The 25,375-nt window shown below is 43.0% G+C and overlaps 1 protein-coding gene across 1 annotated transcript in view; it reads right to left on the bottom strand.

The window, feature by feature from the left end:
* Positions 1–25,375, bottom strand: part of PHKA2 (phosphorylase kinase regulatory subunit alpha 2) — a 61,378-nt gene that overhangs the window by 5,044 nt on the left and 30,959 nt on the right. Inside the window, 19 exon segments of the mRNA XM_023753688.1 lie at positions 1,046–1,099; positions 2,745–2,774; positions 3,544–3,662; positions 5,927–6,028; positions 6,799–6,928; positions 7,033–7,111; positions 7,313–7,340; positions 7,343–7,379; positions 8,203–8,359; positions 8,772–8,911; positions 9,913–10,001; positions 13,308–13,484; positions 14,273–14,448; positions 18,323–18,401; positions 18,667–18,811; positions 19,957–20,053; positions 20,743–20,881; positions 22,210–22,288; positions 22,670–22,777. Coding sequence (XP_023609456.1) covers positions 1,046–1,099; positions 2,745–2,774; positions 3,544–3,662; positions 5,927–6,028; positions 6,799–6,928; positions 7,033–7,111; positions 7,313–7,340; positions 7,343–7,379; positions 8,203–8,359; positions 8,772–8,911; positions 9,913–10,001; positions 13,308–13,484; positions 14,273–14,448; positions 18,323–18,401; positions 18,667–18,811; positions 19,957–20,053; positions 20,743–20,881; positions 22,210–22,288; positions 22,670–22,777 — 1,965 coding nt within the window.

The following is a 25,375-nucleotide window of genomic DNA, read 5'->3' as shown; positions in this document are numbered from 1 at the left end:
TCAGCCTGTTCTCAGCACAGCGCTTTACCCTAATTTGGGGCAATGGCTGCCTCTGCGCCAGGAAAACATGCTTTGCTGAAGCAGAGGGAGAGATGTCATCTCCTGCCCACCTCCCTGCCTGAGGCTAGACTTATTCTGGCTTCCTCGAGGCATGTGCTGGAGCAGGGCCTGCACATGTCCTCAGAGGTGGCTCTGAGAGGTTCCCATCAGGGGCCTAGAGACCAGGCTTGAATGTGGGGACCCCCAGAAGCAGATGGGGTGAAGCCATACCATGCTCTCTCCCTGCAGCAAGGCTCTGGGCCTGCCTTCTTCCCATGGATGGATTCTAAGCACATGGTCTCCAGGTTGGAAAGGGATAACCTAAATCCTTACCATTATCTTTGTTCTGGACTACCTGGCATTTTCACTTCTCAGTGCACAATATTAAATTGAAAGGTTTAAAAATGAAATCCAAATGTTAAGCATGCTACTAGGGCAGGAGGCAGGAGTGTTCTCTATGGACTCATTTTGACTTCATGGGATCTTATTTTGAAAAGGCTGTTAGGCTGGGCTATTCCATTGGGCTCATTACTGCAATTTAAATACGGCAACAATTAGATACAAATAAAAGTAATTACAGCCGCACTCATCAATGACTCAGCTGGTTTCCTCCTTTTCATTTCAGGATGAAGATTCAGATTTGCCTCAGCGATTCCCACACTTCCTAGTCCTCCACTTTATGTGAGGCCTCATGCCAAGCAGAGCATTATGAGTACACAGTGCTAATGAGCACATGCGGGCAATGGTTCGCCACCATGGCTCCAGGGAGAGGCACAAAACCAATGCCTCAAAGGTTCCAGAAGCTCCTGGACAAACAAAGCTCAGTTTAAGAACTTCTTGGCTTTCTAGGCTCTACTCCTAATGACAGTCAAATGAAAACATTGAACGCTGTTTAAATCTTCAGGAATTAGGGATGAGGAGGGAGCATGAGAAGGGCAACAAGAGGATTGACAAACCACAAACAAGGAGGCGGCAGTGGGGACAAGGGTTGGGACACATGGTTTACCATAGACTTGAAGCAATGTGAGGTGCTGGATGCGGCCTGGCTCACAGAAAAGAGCTACAAGACAAAGAGAGTCCATTCAGTCATGTGCAGTGATACCAAAGGATACAAGCAGAGAGGAGGAACATAGAACAGTGTGGAAAATACCCCCAGAAAGAAGGTGCTGAGGATGCAGGTGGACAGACGATCTCATTCAGCAACCAGGCAAACAGCCCCAGAGACCAGGCAGGCAGAGCTCTGGGCTCTGTGCAGTGAACTGGGGAAATGCTCTTTCTCTCAGTATGAAATGGTACCACGTTCCACTCAGATGTGGAGGATTCCTCATCAAGTTAGGACCCAATTTACTTCCCAAAGTCACAGCCATGAAAAGCTAATCTTTTGTGTTAAGAGTTGTAAAATCTTCAGAGAGCAACAAAATACCCATAAACAGCATTTAGCATCGGGCACCTACTGGCATTCAATAGATATTTGTTAAATGAACAAATAAAATCAGGCTGATGACCTTTGGGCAAATAACTATTTCCTCGTCTAAAAATCTAGAATGTACCCTTAATATTTCCTGTCATACACATGTGCACCCACGCGTGGAGTTCTTGCAAAAATGAACAGACATTTCAAATGCCATGGCAGCTATTAAATTTTGGATAGAGAAAATGTGTCCTTGACGGAAGTGGCCAAATACAAAACTTGTACTTGGTTAACTGATTCTAAAGTCATCAAAAAAGAAAGGTGATCATTGTGTCCCCATAATATGCAAGGACATTAAATGGAGACAGAAGAAACCACCCATATTCCCCCGGAAGGTGCCATGGGGATGTGAATAACCAGAGGGATGGTGCCACCGAGTGGCTGGCAAAGGAACATGTTTTGGAAAGTCTGTTCTTTACTTGGAAAGAGCATACATTTCAATGAGAGAGCACAGTGTTTTACCCTGGGACAACAGAGCCTGCATGTCATTATATGATTCCTCTACACTCTCTTAGTCATGGAGACATTAAATCATTAGGAAGGTGACTCCAATTTTCTGAAGGAGGAGGAAGCATGGAACAAGGGTGATATAAAAGAACGGTGCCCTTACATTTTTTTCCTTTCAGGGTTAAATCCCCCCAGGCAACCTGGGGATAGGAATAGGGTATACTTTCTACCGATACAATCAATGACCACATTTAACTTTTTCCTATTTATTTCCCTTTTATTTAACAGACACCTCTGCTGGAGCAAAGCCCAGAACCATCTCTTTCACAGAGTATCCTACAAAACCCAAGAGCAGCGGTTCTCAACCTGTGGGTCGCAAACAATGAATATACATCCTGCATATCAGATATTTACATTATGACTCATAACAGTAGCAAAATTACAGTTATGAAGTAGCAATGAAAATAATTTTATGGTTGGGGTCACCACAACATGAGGAATTGTATTAAAGGGTCACGGCATTAGGAAGGTTGAGAACCACTGCCCAAGAGTTTAATAAGTGGACTTTGTTTAAAGGCCGGAGCAAGGCCATTTCTCCTGCTTTCAAGTCCAGCACTCTGCCTGTCCCCAGGGCTGCCCGCCACAGCTATGGAGTCACTTCCACCCAAGCCTGACCACTCGCTAAACGTTCAGACTCTCTGTATTCATAGCCTTGCTTTCCACATTCGAGCCAGAAAGAACATGAAGCACGCAGAGTAAAGGGCGAAACAAGACAAAGATGTTTCACCTGTCCATCGGTACTAAATCGCCTAGTCATCTGAAAGTAAAAATACATCAGGAAATAAATAAACCAGTTTCGAATCAAGGGTGCCCTGCTACTTCTATCACCCTCTAGACAACCCAGGAAGTGCTGTTCCAAATGCAGGGCAAATGACCCGTTATTGTCTCCTGGACTCTATCTAGTGGGTCATCATTTAAAGTGGAGAAGAAAACCCGAGTTCATTTCATAATCAGAAGGACACTGTTTTCTACTGTAGATCATGGTCTAGTCCTAGCACAGTACCAGCACATTAACACTGAAAAGCTTTTGACTTGTAGTTCTGTGAGGTCAGTTCAGAAGGAATTTATTGTGAATTAAATAAAGGTGAGCAAAGAAAAGAGACACTTGTGGCTGGTGGAAAATACAGGTATCACCAGCATTCCATTCTATTTCTAGATTCCTCTGGTTATTTCATTTGAAGGGCGCATCTGATGGAGAGATGATGCAGTTACTTTTTGCACATCTCTATTTTTTAAATGGCTTTGGCCCACTCAAAAGAGCGATTCTCAGCAACAGAGGCAAACATGGAGAAGGGTGTTTTCTGGAATGTTCACATAACATGTTAAAGTTAAGGATGAGCATGTGTGAGTAGCTCTGAGATATCTGGGTATGGGGTGTGTTCAGATTCCAGGAGAGAAGGAATCTCATCCTCTACAAAGAGCAGGCTGTGCCCTACATGCCCTGGGTTTCTATCACTTTCTGGGGTGAGCCCAGGTAGGGAAACCACTTCTCTCCTGGCACCGTCACCACCAACAGCTCTTCTTACCTGTTTCATCTCACTTCTTAGCCTGTTGATGCCACTCCTCTCAGTTTTGGTGACTCCAGTATGTCCCACCTCGTGGATGGAGATGGCAGGGCTAGATGTACAAGAATGGATAGGTCGCACTGGAGAGGAAACACACATGGTTTTTAGAAACTATATAGCATTCACGCTGAGTAAGGAATACGTGCAATGTGCTTATTTTTATCCACATCTCTCTCTCCCGCCTTGATTATAAACTCCATTAGAGGAGATCTCATCTGCCCTCCTAGAACCATATCTGCTACACAGCCCGGGCTCAATATGTGTTTGAGTGAGTGGATGAGAGTGAACATCACTTAAGCAGCATGCAGAAAACACTGGGTGGTCATAAAATCCTTTCATGAATTGGATATTTTAAAAGTAACTTCTTTACTTCTCCAAAAGCACACCTTTCTTGTAGAAAACAGACCACCCATTTAAGGGGCCTTGGGGCTGGAGAGGGAAGTCTTGGGAGAACAAGCCAAACCAAGGGCTAGAGGCAGAGAAGATGTGGCTGTCAGTGCATTGCTGTGTCACAGAAGGGGCAGGGAGGCCTCCGTCATCTCACTCTCAACCTGCTGCACTCACACCTGCCTGTGGCCCTGCCCCCAATACCTGGTTCCCCATGCTGTGGTCACAGTGATCACTCGAAAAGGCAAGTGTGATCATGTCACTGTCCACTCAGAATCCTTCCAAGCTTAGCTCTGTCTTCAGGATATAAAGCCCAATCAATCCTTCCAGTGGCACACAGAGCCCTACGGACGTGAGCCCCACCTGCCCCTCTTAGCTCTCCACTCCAGGCCAGACACAAGGTGCTGGGCATTTGCACATGCTGCTTCCTCTAGTCCCATCTGCTCCTCACTGCCCGGCATATCCTCTCCTTCTGCAGGCCCAGTTCAAAGGTCACCTCCTCAGGCAGCATTCCCTGCACGCTCAGCCTTCCCAACAAACTTACCACTGAAGCCATGCTGTGAAGGATACTGCCCAGGGGAGCAGAGGCAAATAAGGAGTTAGGGGCACCAACATTTAAAGCACAGCAGAGAGGGAGGGATCCACAAAGGAAACAATGATTAGCTGGAGAGAAAGTAGGGACACCAGGAAAGAAGCCAAAAGGGTTTGGGAGGCTACAGTGAGGCCTGTATGGGGTGAGCATTAGCTGGAAATATTTAACTCAGACATCTCAGGATTTAATCAAAATTCTAAGACTTTGCGTTTTGTAATTTATAAAAATTGAACAATTAAAAAGTACAATTAACAAATGATGTTATATGTCAAAATACAGGGCCTCTTCTGGCCTTGCTTGCAATTAGACATATTTATGACATTACTCTGTTCCTAGTTTTGTAAGCATCTATAGTTTTATATCTGATAACAAAATTTTAGTAATTATCTGTGTCAAAGCATGTATATTATTTTGATGAGCAGAACACATTAAATATTTATCTTGTACATTTACATTTCAAGGATCGGGCGTTGAAAGAACTGAAAATTACTTTTGGAAAAGGATCTCGAGCACGCCTCCTTCAGGAAAGGAGAAAAGTCACCAAAACCCCTCTGAAGGCACAATGCGGTCTTTGTCAGCTGGCTGGCGCACACTCTGGGGGAAAATATTAAGTACCCAATGTCCTTCTTATTAAATAAAAAGAATGACAGCCCACGCTGCATTTCTTTGGCTTGATTAAATAAATTCACAAATGTGTCTGCAAATCATTTTGCTCTATTATGAGGAGAAATGATAATTGCTTCAATTACAATTAGAGAGCATTTGAGAACAGTATTCCACCAGGACTTGGGTGATTATATTTCCTAACACTGCAAACAGGGTGTCGGTACAGATAAAAACGGAATAGGCCGTCCAGGGAGGAAGCAAAGTCACTCAGCAAGAAGGCATTGTGAGGTTGCAGAGGGCTCTTGTCTGAGCCCCATAAAGGGAACTAGGATCTGCTTGAGGACACTTCTGTCCAAACCAAAGGTGGGGCACTCAGGTGTTCAGAAAAGACAGCCCTTCCATCCTGATGCCCTGATTAACTCACCCCTCCTAACACCTGTGCACAGTGACAGTACCTGGATCTGACGGAAGGAGGAAGGCAGCAGACCAAGGTGCAGAGGTGTGCTCACCACACCCACGTGGGACCAGGACTGTCCCAGCAAGCCTATGAGGGTCACAAAGCCCGACAAGCCGGAACCTTGTCCCTGGGACTTTGTCCATCTGGGTAAAGTAGGAACTTTACCCTCATACATTATGCCCTGAGTTGCAATTTCTGATGTCAAGTTGTGTATAAATGAAGCCGTTTCAGGCAATGCTGGATGCATCAATCAGGCCCTCTCTGCTCTCCTCCCCACAGAGGTAAAATGAGCATTTACTTACTGCTTCTTTCAACGCCAAATTCCTTTCCACTTAGAATATGATGCAGGAGATTTTTCATATCAAAAGGGCTTAGGTTCATCAAACTTTCAGAAGCTTCTTCTCCTAAAAACAAACATTTTGTAAGTGTCTCAGACACAAGGCTGGTGGTAGGTGAAGGTAGAGTTGGATGGGCCTTGGGGTGACAAAGGATGCTGTGGCAGGTTTCCCTACTCAGGGTCACCTCTCTACTGCTTCAGGGCTGAAATGTACGGATCCTTGGTGATTCTAAATGCTACTGTTTAAGTTATGTATTTTCTTAACTGTCGCATGCGTATGTTCACACTGCAATGATCCTGATATTAGACTGTGTCTTGCAGTTCATTTACATATTTCAGTTGGTAGGATTTGTCCCAGCAGAGGTGTTATTAAATAGGTGATGACCTCACTGCAAGGAGCTACACTGCAGGGGTCCTCAAACTACGGCCCGAGGGCCACATGCGGCCCGCTGAAAACATTTATCCGGCCCGCCGGGTGTTTTTGCCGCCGCTGTGTGCATAGGAATTTGTTCATAGTTTTTTTTTAAACTATAGTCCGGCCCTCCAACGGTCTGAGGGACAGTGAATTGGCCCCCTGTTTAAAAAGTTTGAGGACCCCTGAGCTACAGTGAGGAACTTAGATGTCAGGAGCAGGACAGAAGATTCTAATGCCTCTTTCCCTGACATGAAATTCAACAGCCTGTTCTGGATGGCCTGGTGGAAGTTACATCTAAACTAGAGAACCAGGTGAAGCAACAGCATGTGCAAAGGCACAGAAGCCTGGGTTCCAGAGTGCTTGGGCGAGGTTCTGCTGGACTGACCACAGGAGCCTCCCGAGGGCCCGCCCACACTTTGCACCTGAACAGTTCAGGCTCCGCGCCAGCTCCGTGGCCATCACCTGAATGATCAGTCCAACCCGGAGCCTGAGCATCTCCACGAAGAGGCTGGGCTGAGCCCTGACGTACATGGCCAAGTAGACCACAATCTCCTGCCGCAGACACACATGGAGACAGCGTTTCAGAAAGCAGGCGGTGGCAGAGGCCCCCGCAGCCTAGAGAAGGCCGCCGCCCTGCCCCTCCCCAGCCAGCTGACCTGTGTGAGGACGGCGATACTAATGTCCTGCCCGCTGGCTTCGTAGATGAGTTTTGTGAGCTCCTCCGGGGGAAGGGGCCTAGGAAAGAGTGTCAGGACACAAACACCATGAAAGATACCTAAGAGGTGTCTCCTCGCCCTCTGTGGAAGAGCCTTATTTTCCTGCCGGAAGCTCTGGAGTGACAGTGTCTTTAAAGAGACCCTCTTCCTGAATGGCGGATGGCACTGATGTTTTCCCCATGGCCCCCACAAACCCGAGGCCTCCAGGCTGAAGACTTACGCAGAGATGATCTTCTCCCGAGGCTCACTGTGAGCTGCGTCTGGTGGGACAGCAGGTCCGTGCAGGCCTACTCGTTTAGGGGAAAGGGTGAGGGAGAGAGGGAGAAAAGGAGAAAGGGAGAAAGGAGAGATGAGAAAATGAGCAAATTCAGAGGGAAGGGTATTGCCAATAAGATCATAACTTTTTACCTTTGCAAAGTTTATGACACATGTTGCCATTTATTTGAAAAATTCATTCATAGACCCCAGACTGAGCAACCCAGGCAGGGCTGCATCCCTGTGACCTGTGTGTTCCCAATATGTGACCCCAGGCCTGGCTCTGCAGGCCCTGTTAGTGGGTATTCAATGCCCAGCCACTGCAGCCAATACATTGGATTCCCTGATATGCTACAAGCAGATGGGCTGTGAGTCCTGAAATACCAATGTTAAGAGTTAATAACCATATTATAGCCTTAAATTGTCAGTTTCCCCGTTATGCACATATACTAAATACCATCTCCTTACCATATCACTGAACTTTAATGTCTTAGAAAGCAGTTCTGGATTTTGCAGGGCCATAGGGTTAAAAATATTAATGATGATTATACTGTGGTTGTACAGAAATAAGAGAGCTCTGTTTAAGAGGATGCCAGGCCACAGAGCATTTTTGTTTTACTTCTTGGTAAACCTTTTTCTGCAGCTAAGAAGGAACAAAATGAATCAACTTCAATTTCATTTCCTCTGCTCGCCTTCCAAGAAGCAGTGGGAGGTCCGGAGAGGAGACCCGCTCCACCCATATATTAAATAACTAGTTTCCTATACAAATAAGAGGTGCTTGCCTCAAGCTTTCGTAAAAGGAAGAGGGCATGGGGCTAGAAGAGACAGATGGACAGCCAGCACAGTGGCTCTGACCTCGGCCAGGACCTCCACTTTCTTCCTGAGCAGGCCAGAGATGTAGCGAATCAAACCCCACTCCTGGTTCAGGCCGGCTTTCCCATAGAGCTCACTGAGTAGGTTTTGAACTGTGACTCCATGCTGTCCGGAGAGATTTGTGTCCCAGCTGGGGCCCCTGTTGAGAGAAAACCCTAGAAGTGTGGCCCGCAACATTTACAGGCCGGATTCTCTTGCAGCGAAGCTCACTTGGCAGGGAGGGGAATGAATCACTGCACACTCTGCCAAGTGCTCAGGGCCCTCCTACTGCCTCCGAGTCTCAGGATTGGGTTGAGTCTTACCAATGCATCCCTCTGTCCACTGGAAACAGAAGCCTAACATCAGGAAACAGTGAGATCCTGGCTTCACCCACCCTCCTCATCCTGAGAGGCCAGCATGAATAGGCAGAAAAGGGGATGGAAGTCTGTTTGCAGTGATCCTGGGTAATTTGGGTAATATATTCATGACCCAGCTTGCTGGAAGGCCAAAAAGACTAAGACAGAATCAAGGAGATGGGGGAAAGCTCGGACTAGCAAAGACCAGAAACTTACTTTATTACATACAGAATGTACAGAATGTCTGCTTGGTCCTGTAGGTTTGAACAGTCTTTCAGCTGCTCGACCAGCTTCTCACAGTCCATATCGCCATGATCATCTCTGGGCCACTGGAAGTCACCTTCTGGGGCCGGACCCTACAAAAACCAAAAAGCAAGGGAGAAGAACTGAGCAGGCAAACTTTCAGATGCAAAGTGACACATTAACCTGGTCTTGGAACTCTGTCACTGTGCTCCAGGTTTTCAGTGAATCTTTTGTAGCTTTTTATGTGAGTGCTTTACGATTTTTGATCAGTGAATCACTGCATTAGTCAATGTTTGCAAGACACTGGACTGACCAGGTTAACATATGTATGAGTTTTATTTATGCCAAGTTCAAAAACAGCAAAACTAACCCTGGGTGTTAGGACTTATGCTATCAGTTACCTTTGGAGTGGAGGGGAGGAAGCGAACGGGAAGGGCACAAAAGGTGGTTGGTCATTTACCCGTGTCTATTGGTGTGGTGATAATTCAGTGAGCTGTATACTTACACTCTATACACTTTTCTATATATGTTATACTTCAATAAAATATTTTTAAAAAACAAATGCAAAAAGTATGTGAGTTTTAAACAACCTAAAATTGAGGTTAGGTTAAAATATTCTCCAATAGATACCGAATCTCTCTATTCATGTGGGATAAAATCAAAGGAGATTTCTGGACAAAATAACAGATTATGGGAACCAGTGGCAAACACCCTGAGATTTATTCTCCTGAGGAATCTTTTCTGATTTTGTACCCTGCTCTGCAAGTTGCTGGCCTTGGCTGACTGGCACAGACAGGACAGGACAGGACTAGGTAGTGAGCTAGCTTATTTCCTCCAGTGTGACACAGATTCTGATGAGTGGGCAAAAAGTCAGTAGCATTTTCCTACATGTAGAACATAAAGGTTTGCATCAAATTCAATGTGCATACTGACACAAAGCAGATTTTAGACAACTGAGTGGGTTCATATGGAAAACCAGAACTTCTAATCCTAAAAGTCCTGGATATCAAGAAATATGCTTTCTTTTGAATTCAACCATTTAAAAGATGTATTGGGACTACACCAACATCAAAGAATATTACATTTGTTAACAAAGTGATTCTAAATATTTTACCTGTTTTAGGAGTGGCTGAGGAGAATCAACAAGATTCAGCGATTTACGGTGCGTATTTAGAACTTTAGTTGGCAAAGCCATGGGAACAACTGGAAAACCAAAAATAAAGAGAATTATTTTGAGGAAGAGAAAGGAGAAAATATTTCTTTTAAGAGGTAAAGTAGCTACTCCTTCAATAAAAACCAATTAAAAAGCGATTAATTAGTTTAATTAGTTTAACTTCAACAAGAATTTATCATGTAGCTACATCATGTGCTGGAAACATGAGCAGGACATTGATCTTGCTTTAAGGAGTAAAATTTCACGTTTCCCTCCTGGAATTCAGGGAAAAATTACATAGCATCTTAAGACTGGACTGAGCCTTAGAAATGATTAAGCCCAATCTCTGTTTTTTTCAGATGAAAACAAAACAAAACAAAACTGAGAATCAGAGTGGGTAGGTCATTTATCCAAGGTCACTGGCCTTCTCATAATCAAGGTATTTGGGCTTCCTATCCAATATGTGCTTCACTTTGCCACTGCCAGGCATTAGGGCTCATGTTTTCTAACCACCTTTGGATGTTATCATTATCAATATTTATTCATTAAGCCATCTGTGTCTTCCAGGCTATCTCATATCATCTTGGGAAAACAGGAAGTATTCAAGGTAAAGATGAGACATATATAAAAGGCATTTATATACTTTCAAGTTATACTAGCACATTAAACATACATTTTAATTTTACTTCCTCTCAAATCCCAACTAACACTACAGAAAAAAAAATGTTTTGAAAAAGACAAATCTAGCCGAAACCGGTTTGGCTCAGTGGATAGAGCGTCGGCCTGCGGACTGAAAGGTCCCAGGTTCGATTCCGGTCAAGGGCATGTACCTGGGTTGCGGGCACATCCCCAGTAGGAGATGTGCAGGAGGCAGCTGATTAATATTTCTCTCTCATCGATGTTTCTAACTCTCTATCTCTCTCCCTTCCTCTCTGTAAAAAAATCAATAAAATATATTTTAAAAAAAAGACAGATCCTCAAGAATAGGGAAAAGCAGGAGAGAAGATAATAGTAACATCATTTTGGAAGTAGGAAAGCTGATGGATGAAAGATAACTGACTTAGCTGACACAAGGCAACCAAACCACAAGTCTGCAGTGGGGAAAATCAAGAACCAGTCAGATTTGCATCAGAGAATCCTCAGAAGTGTCAGAAGCTTGCTGCACTATGTACCTCTGGAACTGGCGGGGGGAGTCTAGAGGGAATGGTCCAGAATAAGAAAGACTGGGTAATTGCTGTGTGAGAAGCAGTGAGCTCCCTAGATGCCTTCCTCAATTCCACACAGCTTGGCAACTGCCTTGTTCCACCTTCCCCCTGACAGAAGAATAGAGGGTCATTTTGAGGAGGGTCCCTGGACTGGGGGCCGAATGGCATGGCTGAAGGCCTGTGTATATTTCTTAGGGGGAATAAGGACCAGATCCTTACCTGTCAAAGAGGAGAACAGAGTATCTCTGGGAAATCTGCCCAGTCTATACCCATACACCCAACAGGCCCCACCTACATGCTTTGAGATTCACATAGATGAGCAGATAACCAAGGAACACCCTGCATTGAAGGAAAGACTCTAACGTGGAAGATAGAAAAAATAAAGAAACTGGAAATTTGACTTGGGGGAAATGGAATCCACTTAGGGAGAAGAAAACAAAATAAAAAACTCTACCATTAACATTCTTAGAGTAATAAGAAATTATATTGTATGCATGAAATAAGAAGGAATGCAATTTAATTTCAGAGAACAAAAAATTAAAACATGATAGCAAAAGTGAGAAAATTCAATTGAGAAGGTGGAACAAAAAGTTGAAGCAACTTCCCTCAGAACAGAGCAAAAGAAAAAAAAAGGAAGACAGAAGAGAAATGATAAAGACTTCACCAGGAAGTCCACACTGAAATCATAGAGCACCAAAAGATAGAACAGAGAAAATGTAGGGAAGGAAATGAGTCAGTAAATTATTCAGAAAAACTTTACAGGTCTGAAAAACATAAATTTCCATAATTGAAAAGGTCCAATGAGTACCCAACACTGTGGATGAGAAAATACACCCAGATCATGGCATGTCACTGAAATTTCAGAACCTGGGAGCAGAAAAGATCCTAAAAGTTTTCAAAGAGAAAAACAATTGATATTTTAAGGATCAAAAATCAGAATGGGTTTAAATTTCTTAAAAGTAACTCTGATATAAGAAGACAATGAAATGATGCTTTCACAATTATGAAGAAAATGTTATTTTCAAGCTAGAATTTTATATCCAGCCAAACTCTCAAATGGATATAGAGTATTTATAGATATTTTCAGACTTGCAAAGTCTCAACAATTTGAACCACCATGTAATGCTTTTTGGGAAACTACTAGACCCCACCAAAATCAGAGAGTAAGATAAGGAAAAGTTGAGACACAGAAAACAGAAGAGCCAACACAGGAGACAAAGAATTGTCAAGGAACTCTCCAGGATGATGGTGAAGGAAGATCCCAGGATAAAATCTATATCCTGGACATGGAGGGCAACCACGCCAAAGGGGCATTGAATTTCACAAATTGAGGGTTGTCATCACCATACCCTCTTCCGTCATATTATTTTTTTAACTTACTGGAACTGTTCTAGGATGTGCTCCACCAAAGGAATAAATTGAGAAAGAAGAACATGCCAGATTCAGGAAACAGGGAACCCAATTGAAGAGATAAGCAAAGGAGATTCCAAGAATTGCAATAAAGAGAAGTCCTAGGGGTGCAACAGGCTTAGAGTCCAATCAGCCAGACAGAAGGAGACTTGTGGATTCTATTTAAAAAAATAGTGAAATGGAGAAATTCCTAGATATGATTGATCTAATGGAAATTTGTATTGAGAGGCCATTTGGAAGGTCTAAAAATGAAGCAAGGCAAATTAAAAGATAGAGCAACTATTAGCTTTTTAAAAAAGTAAAAACAATAATATAATCATAGTATACTATAATGCTCAGTTGGGAACAATATTTGCATACAAACAATAACATAAAGAGTGAGTACTGATTTAACTTAGTTTTAATACAACTATATCCGAAGGCTAGGGAAAGTGAAGCAGAGGGAGAGGCGGTGATTTAAGACAGCTAAACATCACCCCATAAGAGAAAGTCAACAGATGCTGAATAAAGTCAATGCATCAAAAGACAGCAGTATACACACATTATTTTAGAATTATCTTAGAAATGTGGAGCTATATAAATGCCAAAAAAATAAATAAGAGTTGAATGTGGTTGCCTCTAAGAAGAACTGGGGGCAGTAGGGAAGGAAGGGGTGAGGGAGGAAACATCTGCATTTTGTTGTGTCTTTTTGACTTTGATTAAACATTTATTTTAACAGGCAGAAAAGAGTTAATAACATACATGGAATTTCTAAACCCCTTGTTTTTGCCATCACGGAAAGTATATCCCGAGTGGAGTGGATAGCACTGAAAACATGGCTGTCTTCTGAAGTCTTCTTACGAAGAGGGGGCAGGTAGCACTTCATGGATGTGCTCTGCAGGAGGTGGTTGATATATTGGTCAAGTTCATCCTGGCCTTCTGTAATTGGACAGGCAAGCAAAAGAGCCAATGAAAACAAGCTGCAGAAATATTCTAAAGGCATAATAGTGATTATGTGTAGCACACAGCACTAAGTAAATTTAGTGAAAGACAAGATTTTCATATAGATATTTGCACCCCTCCCCAAGAGTAAAGAGATTTACACAGACTATGTGTTTATAAAGCTACTGTTTGAAAAAACAACTTCATCCTAGGAAAAGATAGTGTTCATATGAGAGCATCACAACATGAGCTGAATATGTAAGGTACCCTGAGGGCCAGCAGCTGACCCCTGCTTTTTGTTTTAATTTGTCATGAATGAGCTAAGCATTATGGAACAGCTAGCCTCCATCCTATGGAACCCCCAGCCCCAATCCCAAGTACTATACCAAAGTAAAAAACAGGTCACTTCAACCCCAAATCCTATTCAGTTTGAGAAATGTTATACACATAGGATTTCAGCTCTCATATCCAACCAAACCTAGATCATTCTACCATTCCTTTGAAAATTCAAGCCCTGTGTTTTTGTCTTTAGAATACTGTACATTTTGTGAAAAGTCCTCATTCCTGAAACTCTTTGTCACTCTAGGTTTAAAAAAGCCCCACTTTTGTAGTTTAGGTTTTTAAAGTGGCATTTTATTCATTTTAATGGCTACAAGTTTCCAAAGCCTTTTTTGTTAGGTTAATTAACAGTCATTTTCTGTGTTTGTGTCTTAGGGCAATTTTACCACAATGCTAAGGTTTCAATAAATTCAATGAACAACCTGCAAAGGCATTCCTAGCTATACCTCGATTGTAAGAAGTCTCTTCGAAATATCCTCCCAAATCTGAATCGCTATCAGGACTGACGCTCCCTTCGCTGGCATCATCATCAAACAACTTTTCATCACAGTCTGGATCCAGGAAGGTCAGATACGTGTAGAAAGATGTGGTGAGAAATTCCGAAAGGCTCCCTAATTTTACTCTGCCAAGGAGACACTATGTTAGAGCTATAGGTGCACATGGACAAACTTCCACTAATGAATCATGGAAAGACTTTTCAAGAATCAGGTGGCGCTTCTGCCAGGATCAATAAATATGTCACTCTGCAGTAGTCAGCCAAGAAATGAAGATGAAAATTCAATAGCAAGTATAAAGTGGAAGTACACAGCATATTAACAGCCAAAATGAATCACGCTGATTTCTTATTCCTGAGCCCAACACAAACAGAAATATATTTTACTGAACGAACAAAAGTTTTACAAAACATAATGAACAAAAGAAGGGAAAAAAAAACACATATTGAGCGAACCACTTTTAACCAGAACCAACCTTTAGGAGGTTTTTTGCCCTCAATGACTGGACCAGAACAAAACCATAAGCAATGATTCTCTGGGTGTACTTGTGCCATCGTTTGAGTCCCTACCATGCAATGGGGTCACAAAGGTGCAGGTAGGCACGTCTCAGAGCCCAAGTTCTGTCTAGAAGGAATGTGATGGGTGGCCATCCCCAAACCAGAGTAAATGCTCAGAGTGGCCCTAGTATATTACCAGGCTAGAAAAAATTCCACTGAAAACTGAGAGATGGCTTTGCCAGTGTGGGGTCCCCCTGCAAAGGCAACAGCCTTCGAGTTCTGCAGGTCCACCCCCAGGTTCGGGGAGTAGTAGAATGTCCACCCTACAGAAAGAAAACCTCTTCTGTGTGCTTCTTAAAATGTTAGATCTGGAGGCAGAAAACAGATGCCTTGGAGTTACTAGCATCAGATTATGACTTAGATGAAATGGCTGAGAGAAGCATTTAAGGAGTAAATTAAAGCAGCGATGCAAATGAATTCATAGGTGGTTGAGCTTCAATGGGCAAATGGACTACATCACAAACAAGGCCTGAGGACAAGAAAAGCCTTCCCTTCATAAAGTATTAACTTTCCCCCCTAGAGCCCTGGAGTCAGTTCTAGTGATGGTTTTGCCCTGAGGTTGGGGAACAGGACTGGTGAGGTGGAGCCAGGAAAAAAGACAATGGAAAGTTTCCCTCTGATTAAATTGAAAGGTTTCCGGTCAAAGGTGAAAAGGCAGTAATTTAATAGCAGGCTACCCCAGTTGGTTCCAGGAAGTAGAGATCAGCATCTAGGGTGAGTTTAGCTTTTAAAAGACCCTCAGACATAAAGGAAAAAGCAAAATGAGATTCAATTGTAACTGCTGTGGACGAAAAGGGGCCACATGCTAACCTGACAAGCTCAGGGAAGGCCTGTGTGGCGACCTTGCAAATTCAGAGACCTAAAGTAACTACAAAGGACGGTCTGAAATTAAAGCGTTTTAAACTAAAAGCAGTTTATGGCAGATAGTCATGTCCTAGACTAGAATCTTCCCTAACAAAGGTCAATCTTTACCTTAAGTAAGCCTGTCTATTGTCTTTTGCATCTATGATCACATACCTTTGTAAAGTCAGGGTAACTTCCCTTTCTTTGGGGCCCTCAGGGCACAACCAATGTACCAGACCAGATACTACAAATCCTCTCATTGTTATTTTTATCATGTTGACTATTAACTATCCTGTACCCACCTATGTAAAAGCTGTATCATTTTCCTTTTTACCCAGTCCCAGAGGTTTCCCTCTTCTGCTTTCTCCTGCCTCCTTCATCTATTAGCAATGAATTTTATGTAACCCACTTACATCTTCTCTTTTGATTGTAATGCATAAAATAAGGTGCAAAACTGCCATTCTCTGGAGCATTATCTCATTGTATTGAGATTTTGCTTCCTGGCAATTGCCACAGTTTGGTTCAAATAAACACAAAAATTCTTTACAGGTTTGAATGTTTCTTACGTTGACAGTATCAAGAACTCAGTAGGAAAGGTAGCTGATGGAGCCTAGGCATTCCTGTCTGGTTCCCTGGTTCTCTGAACCATTGCCATACCCTGTAAATGGGAGGTTCTCCCATTCCTGTAAGCCCTCTGCCAGCTCCACATGGAATTAGAGCCTGGTTTCTGGATTCACAGAGCTTCTGCGCCCGTTTGTCTTGCGCGCTGGCTCTCTGAGGTGACTGTTCCTTCTCCATAAAGTGAGAATACAGCCCACGTGACAAAGTGAAGACTAAATGTGACAATGCGTACCAAGCACCAAACACATTGCAAGTGCTCAATTAACTACAGTGTCCTTTTGACAATGATTATATTTCAATTAATATGTAATTTTGAAAAACAGTTAATTATGGGCATATGGTCTTTTCTCCTGGATAAGATGCTGTACACCAGGTGGTAACTTATTTAAACTGGAGGTAAAATGTATGAATGTGGGTGCCGACTGCAGTTATGGCACTAGCGCTGGAAATGTAGATGGCAAATGCTGGAGACGGTCTCACTGACACTCCTAAGAGGCCAGGAGCAGCTCAGAGTAAGGGTCACTTCAAGTCTAGAGCAAAACTTGCAGTAAGCTCTGTGAGCAGAGGTACCAACCCCAGCATAGTGACTCAACCCTGAAGACATCAGGCTACATGAAATGAGCCAGTCACAAACAGAGAAATATTGGATGAGTCCATTTAGATGAGCTACCAAGAGACCGGAAGCAGAATGGTGGTTCCCAGGGGCTGAGGACAGGGGAAAATGGAGAGTTGTTTAATGAGCACAGAGTTTCAGTTTCACAAGATGAAGAGTTCCGGAGGTTGGTTGCACAACGATGTGAATGTACTTAACAGTACTGAACTGTACACTTAAAAATGGTTAGATGGTAAATTTATTTTATGTGGATTTTACCACAATTTGAAAAAGTTACTGTGGCAGCAGGGTCTCTAGTGTGGGAGGATGTGAGAAGAAGGGCTGATTTCAAGGCCCAATCAAATTTAGCAAGTGGCATTCTACCAGGGACCAAATGGAAGCCTCCCTGAGTCCGGAAGAGGCCACATCTCACTAGAGGCTGGCTTCCCAGTGAGGTTCTCCTGGGGCCCTTCTGGCATATCCCAGGGAATTCAGAGAGGTCAGGGCATAGATGCTCCAGAGAAAACCACTGCCTGTGACAGTCAGAGGGTAAAACAACCAAAGTGGTTTTACTGGGAGGTGAGCCCCCATCACTCAAGACGCTTAACCATATTATCTGGGAGCTTCTGCCATATTGTGGGCCTACAAAGGAATGGGTATCATTCCACTGAGATGAGGGGACAATGGTCTAGGCCAGTGATGGTGAACCTTTTGAGCTCGGGGTGTCAGCATTTTGAAAAACCCTAACTTAACTCTGTTGCCGTGTCACATATAGAAATTTTTTGATATTTGCAACCATAGTAAAACAAAGATGTATATTTTTGATATTTATTTTATATATTTAAATGCCATTTAACAAAGAAAAATCAACCAAAAAAAAAATGAGTTCGCGTGTCACCTCTGACACGCGTGTCATAGGTTCACCATCACTGGTCTAGGCACATTCAGGTGCTCTGCTCTGAGGGTCACTAAGAAATTCATAAAGTTCTGTGAATTATTCTTCAGGTGATAGCACACTCAAGTCAATTCAAGGAGCATTTATTGAGCACCTGCTAGATCTTAGGCACTGGGTCTTTTCTTTCATGCCTTTTACTGGAAACAGCACAGAATTCCATATACGCATTCCAGGAATGCCACTTCGGAGAACTGATGTTTACCTCTCTATGCCCCAGGCCTCCTGGCACCCACTGAAGCTTCACAAACACCCATCGAGCGCTGCTTTACAGATTATTCTAGTTTCACATGGGTCACTGGAGTCAATAAGTTTTAACTTCCTTCTTACTCTAAAGCACCATGCTTCTATTGACATGAAAAACGGGAGAAGGGCAGCAAAAAGACTTTAAGGAAGGTCAGTGTTACTTTTATTTTTTTAAAAAAATCACAAATTACCTAGCTCCTCCAAAATATCCATCCTCTAGTTTTCTAATTGTAGAAAGAACTGCAGGATGAATGTCTGAGCCATCATTTACTAAGGGGAAAAAAGGAAAAGATGAGTTAGTTTACTTAATCTGGGAATACTTTCTTTGTGGGGGGAGGAGGCATGCACTGAAATGTTTTCATCAACACAACCTAATTAAATACCTATGTCATAGAAGATTTCTGAGCTAAGAAACTGAACTGCTGAAAACCCCTTCAATACTTAGCTCTGTTCATGGGAGCCATTTTAAACAGTGAGAAAAGGGCCCAAACCAATAGTGGGATATGATTCAAGCAGATCAAGTTCATGGAGTTACTGAGCATGGTGTGGGTGATTGGGAAGGTGAGCGTGGGTCTGCCCGTCATCCGCCAGCAGGTGCACAGGTAAGCCAGCTCAATCCTTAGCATCTCTACGATCATCTCATTGTCCAGGGCCAGATAGAAGTGATGCTGGTCAGTAAACTGCAAGTCAGAACAGGCCAAGTAAGAGGTTGTTCTTCATTTCCCTCGACACAACCCCAGCTGTCATTCATGGCAGCACTAATCCTTGTGCTATGTTTCCAGAGAAACAGTTCAATCCTGGTTATAATCCACCTATCATGGGGCTCTCAGACAAATCGACTTGTCACCTGCACAAGAGCCGTGGAAGGGAAAGGTGCATGCCTACATCTGTTTACAACTCCTCAGAAGAGGATATAAGCACCAGGCCCAATATCACTGTCTCCTAAAGGAAATCAATAACTCCCTAATTCTTATTCCTCCAGGGCTGCTGGGCTCAGAGATGCTTTCCAAGTGAGGGCACTGAGAGCAACCGAGATGTGGGAACTATGATTACCTCATTGATGGCCTGGGTAACATGAACTAAAGGCACTGTGACCTGATGTTGATGAAAATCAAATTGGCCTTCTGGCCTCTAGACTAGTCTATGCTCAGCTCATGCTCTGGTCTGAAATTTGTTAGAAAAAGAAATAACTCACAAGATTTAAGTGAGCAGTGTGGGTTAGGGTGAAAAAGAGCAATTTGGGGCTACTGACCCCTGACTATGTGCCTAGGTAGTGTGTGTGTGTGTGTGGGGGGGCTGTGCTCCATGTTGACAAAGTGGTACCACAGTTGGTCTTTCTAGCTGCCCAAATGGATGGAAAATGTTTGGTTTGGGTTCCAGAGGACAAGTTTCTTTTGGAAACAAAAACTTTGAAACAAAGTTCCATAATCAGTATATTCAGGACCCCATCAAGGGGGTTGGGGCCTGAAAATCAGACTGGCTGTGTTACAGAGGGTCTGATGACAACTTAGGCAAAGGTGAGGGACTCTTGTGATTAGGGGCACAAGGGCTATGAGTCAAGTGTTTGTTACCAGCAAATTTATAAAGTGGTGTGAATTTCACTACTAATGACTGAAAGTTATGACACACTCAATTCGATTCAAGGCACAATAATAGAGCACCTACTATGAGTAAAGAATTGTACTAGGGTAATGGGTGTCATCCTAAATGTCTCTATTTGAACATATGCATGCACATTCTACCACATTCAAAGTGGCTCACCAGCCAGAAAAGAGAGCTTAATGAAAAGATGCTTGTTGGTTTCCTACTGGCATGCTCTTCTCACCTGAGGTGTGAAAGTAAATATTTGGTTCCTAATCACATATAGTTTAGATGTTCCAAGGACACCAATGTGCCTATATGGTCGCCCGCTCAATTTCGTCCTATTTAGAGAGAGAGAGAGAGAGAGAGAGAGAGAGAGAAAGAGAAAGAGAAAGAGAAAGAGAAAGAAATGGTGTTAGAGTAAATACAGTAACATCTAATCCAACTGACTTCCGCTAAGACTGAACTTATTTTTATGTCAAACAACCCATTGTGGGGTTTGGTTTTTCTAACACCAGTACATCTTTAAATAGGACAAAGATGAATTAAAAACAAGTTCCATGAATGTATATGAATAGTACCTGATTCAACATCTATATAGAATAAAACTGCTGCAAGGATTTAATTAATGTTTACTTCTAATTTACTGAACAAAGTCAGATTTTAGAAAAAAGTAAAGAGAACCCCCTCCTATTTTAATGGGTAAATGAGCATTTTTCTGAGACTATAGATGAAAATTAAAACGTTATCAAGATACAAATGACTGTTCCAATTGTGAATTTTCAAAGGTGGCTGCATGTTTTACAACAGATTTGGCAAATCACATGGCCAACCTGTGGTGACATCTACTAAACTGGCATGAGGAGAACGTGCTTGTTTGCTCACTCTTCTTCACATGGAAGTGATCAAACCACCTGCTTTAGGGCTTTGCCCAAAATTCTAAAGAATTTATACATATCACAGTCTCCCCCCAGATCCAAAGCCTAGAACCAAGATGTCTCCTTGCCAAAAGTGCCCTATTTCCCCAAACCTACCAAGCTTGGCGTATATGTGACTAAGGATCCGGCCTGGTTGGACTCGGATTGGGTGAATGTCAGCAATACTCTGGATGTCTATCCCATGCTTCCTCAATAAGTCCTTAATGTGGTTGTTTTCTGCCAGAACAGTAACTGCAAATAAGAAGAACACACAGTCTGCATTACATTGTGGCCCTTGTCTCCTTACATGGATATATGTATCATTGACCTCTTTTTTGGCGTATGATACACACATTAGCATGCTCTCCATGAACTAGGTGTCTTTGAAAAATGACAGCACATGTACTGCTGCTCTTCCTGGCTCTCTCTGGCCTTGCCTCTTCTAATGCCCACGATGCATATTTCATATACTCACAATGTACATGACAGTCTGATAGGAGACTTCTAAAAATGGTCTTCAACAGATCCCATGTCAAATTATCCCATCTCATATGATATCTTGCCTTCCCCTGGATATACATTTACTATTCTAAACCTGCCTGGTGTTCTTTTCATATGTGGTCAGGAATAGAGACGGCTCCACATGGGAGTACCAGGAGAAACCTGTTCCCCTGCTCCCAAAGGAAATAGCTCCCATGCTAGCACATGCCACCTGCATCACCACAAACATGTGAGTAAAGTGTTTCGCTATGATGTTATAAATTAATATACGCTAAAGCATTCATACACACTTAAAAAATAAAATAGAAAAATCATGGAACATTTGCATTCCAAATACATGGGTTTTCCCAGAAGTGGAATCACTGGGTCATAAGGCAATTCCATGGGAATATGTCCTAAGAATCCTGAAACACTGATTAGAAGGAATATATGCATCCCTATGGTGTTCATGGCAGCATTGTTTACAATAGCCAAGATTTTAATGCAACCTAAGTGCCCAACAGTAGGTGAGTAGATAAAAAAGCTGTGGTACATTTACACAATGGAATATTAATTGGCTATAAAAAAGAAGGAAATCTTACCTTTTGGGACAGCATGGATGGACTGCGAGAGTATTATGCTAAGTGAAATAAGCCAGTCAGAGAACGACAAGTACCATATGATTTCACTTACATGTGGAATCTAATGAACAAAATAAACTAATAAACAATACAGAGACAGACTCATAGATACAAAGAACATATTGACAGCTGCCAGAGGGAAGGGGGGTTTGGGAGCTGGGTGAAAAAGGTGGATGAATTAAGAAAAAAAACTCATAGACACAGACAACAGTATGGTGATTGCCAGAGGGAACAGGGGTTAGGGGGAAGTAGAAGAGGCTAAAGCGGGGATAAATGGTGATGGAAGGAGACTTGACTTGGGGTAGTGAACACACACTATAGTGTACAGATGATGTATTATAGAACTGTACACCTGAAACCTATATAATTTTAATAACCAATGTCACCCCAATAAGTTCAAGCAAAAAATACACATGGGTTTTACAAAGTTAAATAAAAATAGTAAACACACTCACAAACCTTGTACTACAACATCAGGTTTGACGGAAGTGGAAAATCTTCTATTTAAGGGGTCAATTTCACCAGTGGCAAGGAATCCCTAGGGGGAAAAAAGGAGCATTAACACTATGAAATATTGATTAACCAAAATTTAACCCAAATTTGAAAATGACATATTTTAGGGCTCAAAATATTCATTATTTATTCCCTTATGTATTTCAAGTCCATTGCTTATTTTCTCTGAAGCACAGTAGATCATTTAGATAGGCACCAATAAATGTGTTATGATTTCGGCACCTAGCTCTCCACGGCTAGTCAAGTATGCCACCATCTTATGTGAGTAAAGAGAACAATGGTAATGAATACTTCAGAGCAGTTGACTTTAAAGCCATGAAGATGCCAAAGAGATTCACCGCCATAGTGGACAGAGAGCCACTGTGCTCTTCTGGTTCCCCATCTGTGAAGCCCCCAAGTTGCCTACCTCTGCCAAGAGTGAGCTGAGGATGTACAAGGACTGACCCCACAGATGGGGCAGCTTCCCCAGAGGAACTCTGTCCACCGTGTGAGGATTCTTATACTCTTCATCTACCTGGCAAAGAGAGAAAACCCTAAAGTCAGAATGTCAGAGGATAAAAAGGCCAATGTCACCATACACTGGAGAGCACACTGAGGATTTACAAAATGCTACTCATTTGCTCCTCCAGGCCAATTCTGTGTGAGAGCTGGAATTGGGAGGCCAAGGAGGCTAAACCTTTGCGCTGGTGGTAGGGGGTAGGACGGGTGGTTCTGACGTAAAAGCAGCAGAGGCAGAACTCATATCTAGGTCTGGTTCCAGGCCAGTGCTCTGCCCACAAGCACACTGATGGCAAAAGGCAGAGAGACAGACACTGGAAGCCTGGCCAGCTTCTTTGAGCACAGCTCCAGGCAACAAGAAGTTGCACAGCTCATGCTTACATCTGGCTGTATTTTGGATACAATGATCTAAAACATCAGCCTTCTGTCATGGCAGTGCATCACTGGATGCCAAGTCAGGTTTCTTTGGTCTTGCTATCCCCTGGAGTTCATAAACTCTGTATGCTAACACAAGAAAATCACCAGAAGGTGGCACTATTTATTGAGAAAAAACAATTGTACTATTAGGTCAGGAAGTTTCCATCAGAGATTCAAAAAGCTGAATCCATTGGGGGCTTTTGACTCATCTAAATAAGTTATAGTTCTCTTTCTGATGGACAGTGCTGGCTATGCACTACAAAAGTTAGTCTACAACTTTCTCTGTTGTAAATTCCATGCTGACCTTTGGGTTTTTATTCATGACAATGTTGGTTGGGGATAATGTCAGTGACCACTTTTTTCCTTCCAGAAAATATCAGTCAATCAAAGGAAGTAGAAACATTTATCCTTCTCCAAAGGGGAAAATCACACCACGGGGGCAGTCATTCTTTCTGTGTTAATCAGTGATGTTATTAATATACTTAGTAAAATTTTTAAAATTTGCTGTAGTAGTAAACATTAAGAAAACCTGAAGATCATAAGCTAAACAGAATTAAACATCACCAGCAATCAAATAATCAAATGGGATACTAGTATGAAATGAGATTCACCAAAATGTCACAGTGGTTATCTTTGGGTAGTAAGATTAGAGATAGGTATTTACTTCTTTTGGCAGAATTCTGGATGTTTTGCAGTGTGCAGGATTACTTTTACAATCAGATTGTATGCTAAAGCTATTGAAATGGAAATAATGTCCAGAAAGACTGCAAAGATCTAGAATGAGATATAGTCTATGCAAAGAACAGAAGGCAGACAAGGTGTCCAGATCACAAGACAGCCTGGCTCTACCCTGTTGCCACCCACGGGCTGGCTCCTGTCTCCTTCTGGTGACACCTCCTCCCCCTTTTCCGCCCCTTCTGATCTGCTTGCAGGTCCTCTAATGCATCAGGCCTTTGTCACCACCACTCCTGTGTCTGCCCTCCATCCCTGGACTAGCTCCTCTGACCCCCCACCACTAGCCTGCAACCTTGCAGAGGCAGAGCTGGCATTGCAACCCTTTTGTGCCCCAGGATCTAGCCTGGTATCGGGCCCGGAGCAGCTGCTTAATACATATCTGCTGGGCACACTTGAATTAGTCTCAAGCTATGCAAAGGAGGACCCCATGGATGGTGGCCCTTTGTACAAACATGTCTAGCTGAGAAAATGAGTTAGGCTAAAATCCAGGCTTGATGCCACTTTGGCCTGGGGCTGCAGCCACTTCAAGGAGGAGGAGGTCCTTTTTCTAATTTGCACAAAGGTGCCATATGGGTCTGGGTGTCCCTATCTGCAGTGGTTTCTACATGCCACTGTTGTGATGGGGGAACCTTCCCACGTGTTCTCTGGAAACAGCCTACACACACACTGTGATCAACATAAAATAGTGTTCAAAATAGGTGCCTTGCTTAAAGGTCAGTGCAAAGTTTAGAAGAGAGAAAAGTTGCAGAGTAATTTTTTACAACATGTAGCCAGCACTGTTCACACCTGGCATTTACTATAGTCAGGAATATATGCCTTTTAGTAGAACACAGATGGATGGTTATTCTCTACCATCAAATAGGTAAAATACCCATGAAGTCGTTTATTTCCACTTGCTCTGCTTCCAGGATCCAAATGACCTCCTATTACTAATTTTGTTCTGCCAAATGCCCCAGTATTGGAAAGGGGGAACCTGAACACATATTTGCTGGGAAATAACTACCCAGGCCCCACCATCAGCCCCTCCCCAGCAACACATACATATCAAACATAGTAAAATGAATACATTTGCAGGACGCCTAGGTCTCTGACTCTTAGAGAGAAAAGAGCCCTTGTTGGCTCCATGGCCTGATCAGTACCTATAGTGAGGGACTCTCCAACACCTGGAAATGTACCACCCATTAGGAGGCAGCAAGGGAAGGCCCTGACCCTCGGGTCTGGTCCCAGGTGGACCAGTGCTATCTGAGCACTAACAGGTTCCAGAGCCTCTTTGGGCAGAGGCACACAATTTCAGAGGCCCCACCAGTCCCCTGACCATGTGCTTGTGGACCTGATTCAACCACAGAACCCCTAAACCCAAGCTGTGGCGTGACAGCTTCTGCTGGATTACGATCTCCTGCTGTTCCTGTCAATTACGGGGAATATGCTGCTCTCTGAAGTCTCTACGTACTTCCTGCAAATA

This window comes from Myotis lucifugus, unplaced genomic scaffold (assembly GCF_000147115.1).
Source record: "Myotis lucifugus unplaced genomic scaffold, Myoluc2.0 scaffold_49, whole genome shotgun sequence".
Taxonomy (NCBI): domain Eukaryota; kingdom Metazoa; phylum Chordata; class Mammalia; order Chiroptera; family Vespertilionidae; genus Myotis; species Myotis lucifugus.
This window is presented reverse-complemented; position numbering and strand designations above follow the sequence as displayed.